This window comes from Passer domesticus, chromosome 4, assembly GCF_036417665.1.
Source record: "Passer domesticus isolate bPasDom1 chromosome 4, bPasDom1.hap1, whole genome shotgun sequence".
Taxonomy (NCBI): Eukaryota; Metazoa; Chordata; class Aves; order Passeriformes; family Passeridae; genus Passer; species Passer domesticus.
The window spans coordinates 1,111,657-1,125,847 of NC_087477.1; the positions used below are offsets into that span (position 1 = coordinate 1,111,657).

General features: G+C 49.2%; 1 protein-coding gene across 3 annotated transcripts; it reads right to left on the reverse strand.

The window, feature by feature from the left end:
• Positions 1 to 7,375: 7,375 nt before the first annotated feature.
• LOC135298335 (zinc finger protein 239-like) lies at positions 7,376 to 13,955 on the reverse strand. 3 transcript variants are annotated; one of them, XR_010360321.1, is made up of 4 exons: positions 13,422 to 13,955; positions 12,757 to 12,922; positions 10,120 to 10,218; positions 7,376 to 9,863 (listed from the first exon to the last, which is right to left on the reverse strand). XR_010360321.1 is itself a non-coding variant. In XM_064415906.1 (2 exons), exons 1-2 carry the CDS (start codon positions 13,929 to 13,931, stop codon positions 12,803 to 12,805), a joined length of 630 nt encoding a protein of 209 aa, XP_064271976.1. In that variant the 5' UTR covers positions 13,932 to 13,955; the 3' UTR covers positions 9,890 to 12,802. The 3 variants fall into 3 exon arrangements, 1 of the variants encoding a protein (XP_064271976.1); XR_010360322.1 differs by having other exon boundaries at positions 7,376 to 9,373; positions 9,653 to 9,863; positions 10,120 to 13,955; XM_064415906.1 differs by lacking the exon at positions 7,376 to 9,863 and having other exon boundaries at positions 9,890 to 12,922.
• Positions 13,956 to 14,191: the final 236 nt, after the last annotated feature.

A 14,191-nucleotide genomic window follows, 5' to 3' on the forward strand; every position in this document is an offset into this window, starting at 1 on the left:
TCACACTGGGGGTGGAATTGTCAGTTAGTGGCCAGACATCTGTAGGCAACCCCACTAGGAAGGTGCAGAAGGGGTCGTCAGAGCTGACAACAGGCACAGGGTGTCTTGTTTCATGGCTTTTGCTAGAGGTATCCATATGTTGTGCTTTGGTTGTGGAGCTACCCATCCACTCGTGAGGAGCATGGTTGCAAACAGGCTGAGGAAGGTGAGTAGAAGCTTCTTATATGTCATCTTCAAAAGAATTGTCTAGTCCAGGTACTAGAGTCGCTGTCTGGTGGTTTTTGTCCTGGGGTGGACTTGGGGGTTCCTTTGGTGAATCCACGCTCTGTGGCTGCAGGTAGGGCTTGATGTTCTTAGCTGGGACACACGAAGGTCCTTTACCATGAATGGTCTTGTTGTAGCAGTTTGGTCTTCAGGTCCTTTGATGTTGAAGAGTTCTGCACTTTGGAGACTATCACTGTCACCTCTGATCCTGGACAATCCCGCATTAGCTCTGAGCACCCAGTTAGGAGGCCACTTGGAACGTGAGATACTTGTCGCATCTGCTCCCATGTCCACAAGCCCTATCAAAACAATATGTTCATTGGTAAGTTCCAGAGTGCAGGTGATTTTTGGTTGATCATGACTTATCACCTGGGTCCACATCACTAGTGAAGCGTCACCAGCATCCTGTTCAAGGAGTAATATGGCTTGGGCAATTGTTAGTCATTGGGGTGTAAAACAAGGTGGGTCAGGAGACAGGTCCAACACTGTAATTTCTTTTTGTGAGGCGACTGAGAGTACAGATGACAGTGTGAAAAATCCATCAGTCCTTGATCAGCAGTTTCCAAAGATTAATAGTTCACCAATCTTCGGGCCCCATCTGTCCTGTGGATATTGCATGGACAAAATAGTCAGTTAAAACTATTACAAGCAAAGCAGACTTTGCACTCACCAACTCCTATTTTGTGCCTGGTGATAAGGTGTTTGGCAACTGGGAGATGAGGTGCTGGACTTCAGTGCTATGGGATCTGTCAGGGATGTTTGTGTTATTTGACCCTCGGTGATTGTAGGCATCATCACCTTCAACATTTGTGTCATAGCGTGAGGCCACCTTGCACTCAGGTGGTATTTTTTTGATGGCTGCTTGGTGTAGTTACCTTTTTAGAAATTCCGCTTAATTTGATGTTGATTTCCATTAGGGAGTGGATACCCCCCTCCCCTGGTGACAGTCTTTTCTAAAATGTCTTTGTTGACCATACTGGAAGCATATTTTGGGCCCTGTAGATGTTGCTGGGGTCCCTTCAAGGGGGAATTGCATGGCCACTAGGGCCTCTGTAACTCCTTGCCCAATGGCCTGGGCTTGTATGGCCGCTACATGTTCTGTTGTCCTGAGGCAATTACAGCCTCAATCATCGGCAAGATTGTGGGTTCTGGCTCTAGTGGAAGGGCATGCAGCCCTTTCTTACATTCCGGGTTGGCATTGGCTACCCCTAATGAGTTTAGTAATTAATTTTGAGTCTTTTCATCCCAGACTTGTTTCTCTAGTGCCTGTTTAAGGTGATCAATAAATTTCATGTGAGGGTCTCCAGGTTCTTGACTTATGTTTACATAGTCCAAACTGGGGGTGCTACCATCCGGTACCTGGATTAAAGCTTTCAAAGCCATCTCTTTTGTATCATCCAATACTTCTCTGGGGATACCTGCTGCTTGATCATCTGGCAGGCTGTGGTGTTATTTTCCAGCTAGATGGTTGATTGTCAATTCCACCCTTGCCTCATTATAAGCATAGTCTGCTACAAATTGATTTAGTAAACACTTCCATCTCCCTTCCCACACGGTATATTCTGTAGGTGACAACAACATAGCCATAATATATTTTAAATCGTAGGGGGTTAAGACATGTGCTGTAAACATTGGCCCTCATTAGGCTGTTAAAATAAGGTGAGTCCCTCCCATGCTCATTAGCTGCCCTGTGGAAGCCCAGGGCACCAGGAATATTTCTCTCTCTGCTCTGCCATGTCCTGATCCCCAGGGGAGCACTGACTTTGACCCTGATTCATGGAGAAAGTTTTCTAGAATTCAAGATAGATTAGAGTCTACAAAAGTGTGAAATAGATTATAGAGAGTAGTGTAGGTGCATCACTTGCTGAGAAATTTAGGTTTTGGGATTTTTAGTATGTTGTGGGTGGAAGCAAGATGGAGGGCACAGGGTGTTGTCCTGGGTTTCTTCTTCATGCTTCTTCTTCCTTCTTCTTCATGGGTTTGGGTGGCATTTTGTAATTGGGCAGAAAAGTCTGCGTTGCAGGCCCTTTGGGAGCAGTTATTGGGTTAAAAGGGAACATAATCTAGGTGTCAGTTCTTAATTGAATAGTTTCATCTTAAAAGACCTTGTAACAAGAGATTGTTGGCCATTTTTTGCCTTCTAATGAAAAGCTGCTGAACTCACAGTAGTGAGACTGTTTTACAGATAAGAAATAATAAACACTTGAGTCTGAACATGAACTACTGTCTCAAGTGCTTTCAATCCAGACACAGAGAAACCAACAACTGGGACCCCCACACTGAGGAATGGCCTTACGAGTGTGGGGAATGTGGGAAGAGCTTCAGCTGCAGGTCCCACTTGATCTGCCACTGGAGGATCCACACTGGGGAACAGCCATACAAATGTGAGGATTGTAGGATGACCTTCAGCCAGAGGCCCCAGCTGATCATCCACCAAATGATCCACACTGGGGAGAGGCCCTACGAGTGTCCTGAGAGTGGGAAGAGGTTTCACACCAGATCCCATCTCCTCCAGCACCAGTGGATTCACACTGATGAGAGGCCCTTACGCTGCCCCGACTGCAGGAAGGGCTTCAAGCACAGCTCCACCCTCGTCACCCACCAGCACATCCACACTGGGGAGAGGCTCTATGACCAGACACCAATGCAGCCACCGGTAAGGGAAGTTCTGCATGTGTTCTGACTCTAGGAAGAGCTCCCTGCACTGCTCCAACTCCATCCCTCACAGGAGAACCCATGTTGCACAGAGCCCTGGTGACCCACATTCCCTGAGATCCATGTTGGGAAGACACCTGGATGGTTATCCTTTTGGTTTGGCCCTAATTTTCTTCTGATTTGTCTTTGTTGCCTAAAAACATCTGAAATAAGACTAAAAAGAAAGTAAATTATCAAAATGTCTAAAGTCCCATCATTCAACAGGTGTTTCAGGTGCAATTTATGGTTTGGAGACATATTCTGGGGGATTTCTGCATTCATGAGGGATTTCAGAAAGTGTTCTCCATATCTTTGCAATCCAAAAGTCAAGATGGATTGATCTGTCACCTCAAAATGACTCAATACCACTAAAAATACCAAAAACACAATTGTACCCCAAAAGGGCTCAATCCCACCTCAAATTGCCTTGTTCCCTCCTCAAAAATACTCAGTCCCCTGTAAAACTTACTCAGTTCCACAGCCTCCAGGGTGAGATGGGGTTGGAATGAGATTGGGACATCCAGATTTGAGGGTATGGCTTGGGGATTGTGTGGGATGTATTTTGATAGTAAATAAAACTTCCAGAATTATTGATTTCTGTCCCATTCATTTTCCGTCAGTTCCATTTCTGTTTTCAGAGTGCCACATTCTCAGTTGATTGTGTTTGTGGCCTCCTTTCTCTCCTGCCTCTCTTTGCCTGCTCTGTTTCTCTCTCAGTGTCCCCCTTGACCCAGGGCAGCTCCCACAAAGACCCTGCCCTGATTTAATTCCTCATACACAAGCTACAACAACCATGGGTGAAGTTATGAAGGCTGGCAGTGAAATGTCACTGTAAGATCTTGCTCCACTTGGCTTTTGGCACCTTCTTAAGAGTTTTGCCTTTGAGGGCAGGAACATCTTTTCCTGGCTGGGAACTGGAATTCCAGGCCCTGGGAGTGTGTGCCATGGATCCCAGAGGGGCATTCCCGAGGCTGCCAGGGTGCTGCTCCGGCTGTGCCTCCCAACGAGCTGTGCAGGGCCAGGGGACAAGGTCCAGCAGCTCTGTTGGTTCTGCAGTGCCTCAATGGCCCCTGGTTCCATGAGTTTCTGTACTGCCAGCAGCGCCTCCTTGGTTCCCATGATGCCCTGCTGTGTCACCATCGATATTTGGTGCCATGAAGTTCTTCAGTGTCACACTGGCCTACCTCGCTCCATGAGCTCCTGCAGTGTCACAGTGGCCTCCTTGGATGGGCAGTGTCACCAGGGACCATTGGCTCCATGCAGCCCCGCTGGGTCACCATGGACTCCTTGGTTCCATGAGGTTCTGGGGGTGTCTCCATGGATCCACAGTGTCACAATGGACCACTGGATCCACGTGGCCCTGCTGTGTCACCATGGCCCCTTGGTTCCATGAGACCCCAGTGTCACAATTGACTCCTTGCTTTCACATACCCCCTTCAAAATGGCCCCTTCATTCCAAGAAGAACACAAAAGTTTTGTAGAAACATTGAGCAAATCCTGCTTAGCACACCTGGGAACATCTGTTTGCATTCAAAAGAGAGGTTAAAGGTGATGATGGCACCAGCAGCTTCCATCTGCAACAGAGATCCAAGGAAAGGACAGGGACAGTGAATTCAGCTGCAAGACTCAGAGAATTCTGCTTCCAGAGATCATTTCTGCTTACACCGTCCCTTGTAGAAAGGTGACACCATTCCAGGCAGCCTGGACTGAGCAGGTGGTTCCTGAGTGGGGTTTGTTGTTTAGGAAACCTCTTCAGGCTTTTCCATTCTTTCCTTCCCAACAGGAAAACTTCTCCTGGACCTCTGTGTAGGCAGAGCCCTGAGGAGAGCAGATGGAACATGGTGCAATGGGCTGGGACATGGAGCTGCAGAGCTCAGGGGACAAGGTTCTGCTGCAGGGCACAGGGATGTCAGTGCCAGGTGGGCCATGTCAGACATGGTGAGGCTGGGGGTGAGGAGCAGCTTGTCCAAACAGGGTCAGCCCAAAGGGGGCTCGTTCTTCTCTGTGCCAAGACCTCCTAAGGAGACATTCAGCATCAAGATCACCTGGGGAATGCTTCTATCAGCTCTTCTCTGAACTGGAACATAAAAAATACTGCATTGAGTAAACAAGAAAAGTCATGAGGTGCACTTTGAAATCTTCCTCTTTAATAGAACTTCAAACTGACTCCAATCAGCTGCACAAGCCCTGGACAATTGGAAGACAATTGAAGGAAGAGAAAGAACCCTCGAGGACTTTCTGTATGTTAATGATCCCCACAGTGGATTTGTGGCTGAATCTAGGACCGTCAGGCACTGAGAGAAGGATGAAGAAGCTGCTCAAGAAGTCAGAAGCAAAACTCCAAGTCCCCTGGAGCATGGCTGGGCCCCAGTGAGGGCAGGGAGTGCCAAAGGCTCCCCAGGGACTGGTGAGAGCAGATCCTTGAGGCCAGGAGTGCAGGGAGCCCAAGGCTCTGGGCAGGGAACTGCAATGCTGAGCAAGGCCTGGCTTGGCTGCAGGAAGCAGAAAGGCCAAGCCCTGAGCCCAGCCTGGGCCAGCAGGGCCTGTCCCTCACGGGTGGCTCGGGGCTGTTTGTGGGGCAGGGGGATGTGTGGGGCAGCAAGGACAAATGCCATAAACCTGTGTGACACTCCAGATCCTCAAGGAACCAAGGGGCCAGTGCGACACTGTGGGAAGTTGTGGAACCAAGGTGATAATTGTGGCACTGTTGGGGCCCATGGAACCAAGGGGCCAGTGGGACACTGAGGGGCTTCTTGGAAACAAGAGGCCACTGTGAGCCTGCAGGTCTTGTAACACCCCAGAACACTGAAATGCTGGGGGGAACCAAAGGCTCCTTTCCTTGAGTTTGGTGCACAGGAGAAACAACAACCAGATATTCTCAACACGGGCAGATGCAAAGAATATTCTTGGTAGGACAGGACCCACAAGGATCATCAAGTCCAGCTCTGAAGTGAATGGCCCACACAAGGATTGAACCCACTATCTCAGTTATCCAAAAACGTTCCACGTAAGTAGGATTACAAAGAGAAGAAATAGAGAACAACAGAAAGACAGAAAGACAATCGATAGATGTGCATGTAAGTATCAACAGTTCTGTTTCCATTGTTACTAACAGAAGAACCCCAGCAGAAGGCAGGATCCAGACCATGGGCTGGCCTCGTGCTCCAGCCTTTAATCCCCTGGACCTTCATTGGCCCGCCCCTGGGGTGGGACTGCCAGTGGCTTGCCCAATCAGAGTCAGGGAAGGCATCAGCTGCTAGTGTGTGATTGATTGGCAGCTCAGCCAATCAGAGCTGGGTTAGCACAGCCCCTGCTGTGTGATTGACAGCTCTGCCAGGGTGGGGTGGGGCTCTGTCCCACCACAAACCAAGGCCTGACCTGGCCCTGGCCCCACACGGGCATTCCGAGCATCCCAAGGTGTCTCGGGACATTGATCTCATCCAGCCTCTGACAGTGACCACGGTGACACTACGGAACCTCATGGAACCAAGGGTCAGTTGTGACAGTGTGGGTCCAAGGACAGCATGGTGACACTACAGAACCTCATGGTACCATGAGTGAGTTGTAACAATGGAGATCCAAGGAAACTATGGTGGGACTGGGGAACTTGATAGAATCAAGGAGACCGTTGTGCAGCTCAGGGGCCCTGTGGAAGCAAGGGTCAATGATCAAACTATGGGGCCCATAGAAACAAGGAGCCATTGTGACACAGCAGGGCCACATGGAGCCAAGTGACCACTGTGACTCTGCTGGGGCTCATTAAACCACGAAGCCATTGTGACATTGCAAGACCTCATGGAATCCATGAGAACATTGTGACATTGTGGAGACTCATGAAATCAAGGGAACATAGAACAAGTCTACCTGGTTTAGCCTCCTGGGGGCTGTCTGACAGGTCCCACTGAATTTGGCATGTCAAGGGCCACTTCCCATCTGACTGTGAAGCACTAGGGCTCTGTGCTTTCATTCCTATGGAAAAGAACTGTTTTTCTTGTCTAGGTGGCCATGGCCAAAATTGGAATTCTGCCTCTAAAATTCCCTATATCCCATGCTTACTCCCAGACCAAATCTGCCAATACAGTCAAGTCTGGCTAGCCTTGGCCTCTGGTGACTGCCTCTCATCTGCCACTGCACCACTGGGGCTCAGTTGTTTCCTTCCTGTGGAGACCACTGCGACAATGCGGTGCGTTGTGGAGCCAAAGGGCATTGTTACACTGTAGGAACTTGTGGAACCAAAGGGATCATTGTGACATGTGGCCACATGAGTCCAAAAGCCCACCTTGAGGGCTGCCCCAGGCTAGCTCTTTGGCACACGAGCCACAGTGAGGCGGGGCACTCTCCTCGCTTCCGCTTGCAAGGAGAAAGCCTTACGCACTAATGCCTTGAAGGAGTCTGGGCCAATGCCGACGGGAGTGAAGAAAGCGGGCTTCGACTTCTGGTGAAACAGGGTCTATTGGGAGGAGCAGGGAGATGAAAAGTCTAGGAGGTCTATAAGCTGAAGACAGTGGGAAAAGGCTTACAGCAACTTATAAAGGGGGGTGGCAACAGGGGTGGAGTCAGCCCTCCAACCAAGAGAGGAGCAGGAAGGAGTGGAAAAGGAAAGAAGGACACTGCTGTGGGACCAATGGAAAGTAACTAGGGAAGTGGCCCCACCCCCTAAACCAATCACTTGATGCCCAGAAGAGAAGCTTCTAGATGGAGAGGATGTGTCGCCAAGTGATGGACAGGGCACCAGGCTCAGTCAAAACAAAAGATGCATTTGTAACTGGGGCAACAGGGGAGGAGACAGAGAGACTGACAAGGATTGCGGGGGAGGAGGCAACCTGGGTAGAACCATTGTATAACTAAAGGGGTGAGTGGAACAAACCAACTTACAATATACAACTTAGCATAACTAAAAACCCAAAAAAACCACAACACAACATCTCTCCCTTTTTTGTTTAAAATTAATCACAAGGGGAGAAAACAAGTCCTTAAAATGAAGTAAATTCAGTTTGATTGTTAAATTCTAAGTAAATGTCCCCAAACCAAGGTTGAGCTTAGTGGGGCAGAAGCCCACCAGCCCTCCTCAGGAGCCAGATGGTCTTTGGTGGAGTCTTGATCTTCTTCCTCCGGGTCTGATGTTGGAATTTGCACTCAGTTAATGCTTGGGGAAGATGTCATCTTTTAGTATTTTAAAGAAATTTTAGTATTAGCTGCCATATGATGCTGGCAGCAACACAGACAATTAAAATGACTAAACAGAACAAAAGAATGGTTATTAAAACAGAGCCCACCCAGCCTGAAAGGCCCCATCTGGAGAAAATGTCCCCCAGCCAGTCTGCACTCTTTCTTAATCTGATGCACCATGTCCTTCAGTTGTGCAATTGTATTCCTGACATCCTTGGCCTTAGATGTCAAGTTCAGACAGGAGAGCCCCTCAAACTCTTCACATTGATGGTAATGGAGCAGGATCAGGAAATCAGTTGCTGCCCTGTTCTGAAGGGTTGCCTGCCTTGTTATTTCTTCATCTGATAGGAGGTCGCTCAGGACTGCTGAGATTAAGTTTGCTTGTTTGGCTACCCAAAACTCTAGGTGAGCTAATTCACCTGCAGCTTTTGTCGCAGCCATCCAAGGTAAAAGGACTGTGATTGCAAAACCTTTAGGTTTGGACCAATCAACAATTTCCAAGTCACATTTAGAATCTAATTCTTGAAGGTTTCTCCAGGAATGGGCTGAATTGTGTGTGACGTTTCTAGATTTCCAATTTGAAATTTGAGTATTGTTGGGTGCAAACAGCGTCAGCCTCCCAAAGGAACAAGGGCCTCCTATCAGGCGAGAGGGGATGCCTGCCCAAGCTGGGTCTCCACAAATTAAGAAAATTCCCCGGGGAAGGGATCGGGATTTGTGGTCATAAGTCGAAGCCATGGAAATTTGGGAAATGGCGTTGCACCAGTTTCCAGCAGTGTAATCTTGATTGTGTTGAAGGACTGGGAGGTAGGATTTATCAAGGGCGTCTGGGGAAAACAGAAATTGGACACAAACTGAGGCTGGCATGGAGCCAAGCAAGGTAAACTCAAGGGGTTCAGAATCTGAATGATTTAATTTGGGGAGGAGATTTCTCCAGACAAGGTTAGGGTTAATTCCAGGGGAGAAGTAACTTTCTAATGCGCAAGGAGTTTCAGGGAACTGTTGAGAGGGGGAAGAAACTCATCTAGGTTTGAAGGGATCCCCACAAGGCAGGTCGACAAGGGGTCTGCTGCTGAAACGGTGGTCAAACAAAGAAGATCCTGGCCAAGGACCTTGATGAGCGCTTTCCAGATGTGAACTTTTGGCTGGGGGATGATCCACATATCAACAGGTGGTATGGTGGACCAGATGAAAACCAGGATGACGGTGATCCAAAGCCAGATGAGGGCCATTAGGTTTGGGTTTACTGGAAAATAAGCAGAATCAGTGAGTACAATGCAAAAAAAGGGGGGTGGTTCTACTCCAGGATGATGAGATCATCTGAAAAAGGTCTCTTCTTCCTCCTCCAACAAACATCTTCTACTTGCACTACCTGACAAGCCAAACGTTTTTTTGGTAGAAATGGCTTGACCCATTTGGAGGGTACCCACTTAGGCCCAGAGGGAGTGGATACGCAAGCATATCCCCTCCCCCAGGTGACAAGATCGAAGGGGCCCTCCACTTTCCAGGTCTCCGGGTCTCTTACCATGACCCAGGACCTGTCCTTCAGCTCCAGTAGAGGGTTTGCGTGGTAACACCGAGTCATGGGTGGATTCAAATTTTCAAAACTGCAGTTTAAGAAGTTTAATCTGAAAATCGCTTTGGACAACCCCATCTGGGGAGGGTCTATGTTCACTGTCTCTCGCTGATGTTCGAGTGTTGAGACTCTGCTGAGACCTCTTCCACCATGGTTTGACCTGTCAGGGAATAAGGGATGCCGGTATGTCTTATTCCCCGTTGTTGCAGGAAAGCTTTACATTCCTTTGATTTGTGCCTCGGCCCATTATCCATTCGAAATTTCGAGGTCGAGGTACTTCCAAGGTGGCATCCTCTGAATTTTGTCACTTTGCAGCTCGAGCCCTGCAGCAATTAATGAAGATGCTGCCAGTTCAAGCGCATGGCTAAGTATGTCGTTGCTGAGTGCACAAATTTGAATCCCCAATGATTACATACCTGCAACGGATCCAGTGCCAAGTACCTGGGGTCTTGGGCGAAACCGTTACTGCATGGAAATTAGAGTTTCGGAGATGGACGGGCTTTGTCAACTGGAGTCTGAAGGGAGAAAGTTTAGATAATGTTGTCAGAATGGGTTTTTGGTTTAAGTATATAGGTGTTGCAGATGTTGAATCTTTAAAAGTCATGTCCGGTGAAACATTGGAAATCACATCAGGTAAAGTCATGTCAATTATGTCAGCAACAAGTGGGATGTGTCTGAAGGGGTCTCCTCCCCTGCCCTCCCCACAGGACACTTAATTGTTCTGCCTTAATTTTGTTGTCACAAAGGGAGGGGCTGCACTTAGAAATATTTTTTTTTGACCCCTCCTCAAAAAGCGACTGGCTCTATCTAAATTAAAGAAATTGTTGCTGCAGTGGGCAAGCCAGGGCCCAGTGGCATGGCTTAACACAGAGATGACACAGGCAATCCTCGGGCGGTGGCGGGCCAGCAGGTCTTGGCATGGTTTGCGTGCCTGGAGACAAAGTAGGATAAACATCAATGGGAGGTTTGGCAAAAGCAACTTTGAGAGCAGTTCTTGGTGTATGATCTTTTTGAGTAGGTTCCTCCGGAAGCACAGAAAACTTTTTTGCACAAACTTCAAGCATGAGTTGCAAGGTGGGGGAGGCGTTCTAATGGGAGGCTGAGGATGGCCACCTTACACCTGGGATTGGTGTTAGCTGATGCCATCTCAGATAAAATCTCTTGACAAGCCTCCTCACCCCAAACCTGCAACTCCACTGCCTTCCAGAGGCATTATACAAAGGTTGTAAAAGGCTCAGATGGAGACTGAAAAATTTTAGAGTATGTTAACAAGGGAGCCTCAACTTGCAAAGCAAGGAATGCCTTTTCAGCCAACTACACGGCTTCTTTTAAAGCCTCTCGAGGTTGTACTTCGGCTTGAACCTGCCCTTGTGCCCAGTTTGTCAGGCCACAAAGATGATCAATAGAGATGGGCTCTCCTTTCAAGTCTGCACCAGTCTGGGAATTCTTCCACAGAGTCGGGAGGATTTCCCGAGCTGCCTTTTTCCATACTCCCTCCAACATGGTGTACTTGGTGGGATTGAGGAGGGAGGAAAACAAATGTTTGAGATTGGCCGGGGTTACCTCTGACTCCGTGAGAGTGGCCCTTAAGATTCCCCAGAAATGTTCACTATCTCTACCAAAATCTTTTTGGGCCTTGCAAAGTTCTTTAATTACGTGGTGCAGAAACTGGGGTCCATTGGGCTCGTGTCCTGCCCTCCCTCTCCAGATGGTATGAGACTGGAGCCGCTGATATTGTGGGCATTGGCTCCAGTTTCCGGTGTCCCACCTCTTGCCCCCCACAAGCCAAAGCATGGGAACCAGAAAGAGGAGGGCGAGGGGAGGAGCTAAGGGACTAGGCGGGGAGACCTGATGCCTGATGTTCCAGTTTCCACCTCAGGGATGTAACATGGAGCAGGGATTTCGGAGGAGGGACTGGCAGAGGGACAAGGGAAGGAGCAGGGGAATGGGAGGAGTCTAAATAAGAAAGGGGTTGTTCAACATACGAAAGGGTTTATAGAGAGAGGAGACTGGGTTGGCGGGAAAAGCCACGAGACTTCCGCCATATTGGGCTTCACAGAAGCCATTTTGTGAGGGATAAGGATCTGGGAGATTAAAGCAAACTCGGGATGGAGATTTGCAAACTGGAAAAGGCTCAGGAAGGGGAAGGTCCCAAGAAGTTTGGCCAGGACTTCTCGGGCGGCAGGGGCAAGAACCTTGGAGAGAGCTGGGGAGATGGGGACCCCGATTTGTGACAACTGTGGAAGCTCCCTTCAAGATTTCACCTTTTGGGCCCACGGGAGAAGGAAGAGGGGTAGGACGGAGAGAACCGCATGAACTGGGGATTGAAGTGTTAACTGATGGTTGTTTTCTCCGTTCCCACCTTAAATTTAAAATGGCTCTAACTTGACGGACACAGAGAAAGATCTTAGAAAGGGAGGAGTCCCCTGACCGTCCTAATTCTGCCAACTTTGCAATGACTACATCCCAAAAATTGACCTCATACAATTGGCCAGTGGTAACCTCCAGGAAGTGAGAAAACAACCAAACAATTAACTTTCTTAATTCTCACTTTTTAACATGAACATCGCCACCTGCAAGGATTCCCGCAACTTGGATAAACGTTGTTTTCTGGAACTCAGAAAGCCTCACACTGATGGCTTATGATGTTAAGAGAGGGAACCAACACCCACCACCCTCGGGAAAATGAAAAGGAAAAGGCAGAAAGATCCACACTTGCCCCTATCAAAAAAGACAGTGGCTGTGCAGCACAGAAAAGAGGCAAAGGTGCTAAGTTAAAAAGACCTGGCTCAAAGTAAACGAAAGGGGCTCAGAACGCCCCGACCCTTCAACAATTGAAAGGATCTGGGGTAGAGAGACAGGGGAACAAGAAGGAGAGAAAGGGAGAGGAGACCACTTACAGTCTCAGGCGCAGAATTCAACGTTGTTTTGACTCAGACCCCCTCTCAGTAAAAATGCGGTGTTAGGTGAACAAAAGACCAAATGTGTCCTGTCAGGGGAAGACTCCTCGGGTGCAGGAGCTGCCTCCCCGAGCCTCCAGGAGTGACACCCACCAGACGGGTCTGCTCCTACTGGAGGAAGTTTCGCAGACAGGTGGTCTCAAGAGGTAACTCCCACAGCAGGTCCAGATGCAGATCTGCAGGAGCCCAGAGTCCACTTTCCACAGGGTCCAGCGATGAACTCAGGGAGACTGACAAGGATTGCGGGGTAGGAGACAACCTGGGTAGAACCATTACACAACCACAGGGGCGAGTGAAACAAACCAACTTACAATATACAACTTAACATAACTAAGAACCTGAAAAACACAACACAACAGTAAACAATCTCCATATTGCATTCTACTTTAGCACAACACAGGCACAGCAAGAGAGGTAAGAATTATGTTTTCCTTCTTCTCTTCTTGTGTCACAGCTTTGAACATTCACATGTTCAGAAGGCATGTGAATACCACACTCAGGGAGAGAGAGAGAGAGAGTCCCTTTCCTGCCCCTGGCAATGACCTGAGGTGGAAGTGAATGTGATGACAGGGCCATGGCCAGACCCTCATGTTCTTCAATCCCACAACATGTCATTGGCAGGGGCAGGAAAATTAACAGATGTCTTCCCACCATGGGTCACAGGGCTCTTTCCAAAATGGGTCCTCCAATGGGGGAAGAAGCTGGAGCAGTTCATCAATCTCTTCCTGCAGTTGGGGCACTGGCAGGACATCCCTTACCGGTGACTCCTGGCTGGCCAAGTCAGAGCTCTGGGTGAAGCTCTTCCCACATGTGGGGTACTTGTAGGGCCTCTCCCCAGTGTGGATGCGCCGGTGCCTGACGAGGTGGGAGTTTTGCTTGAAGCCCTTCCCGCAGTCGGGGCAGCGGAAGGGCCTCTCATCTGTGTGAATCCGCTCATGCAGGTGGAGGTTGGAGCTGGTCTGAAACCTCTTCCCACACGTGGGGCACTCGTAGGGCCTCTCCCTGGTGTGGATGAGCCGGTGCGTGACAAGGTTGGAGTTGCGCTTGAAGCCCTTCCCACAATCAGGGCAGCAGAAGGGCCTCTCATCGGTGTGAATCCGCTGGTGCAGGAGGAGACTGGAGCTGCTCTGAAATCTCTTCTGACACTCAGGACACTCATAGGGCCTCTCCCCGGTGTGGATGCGTTGGTGGGTCGCCAGGGTGGATCTGCAGCTGAAGCCCTTCCCACACTCCCCACATTTGTGCGGCCATTCCCCGGTGTGGATCATCTGGTGGCGGATTAGGTGGGAGCTCTGCCTGAAGCTCTTCCCACACTCCAAGCACTTGTGGGGCTTATCCCCATCATGAAACTGCTCATGGATCACCAGCTCTGAGTTCTGGCTGAAGCACTGTCCACTTTCCTGGCTCAGGGTGGGTCTTTCCTTTTCAGAGTAGCCTGGGCTGGGTTTGCAGCCCCTCCTCCTGTGGGATCTCTGGGGCTTTTCTTCCCCGTTGTATTCCTGTGCTGTGGAGCCACTCAAAATGGCCT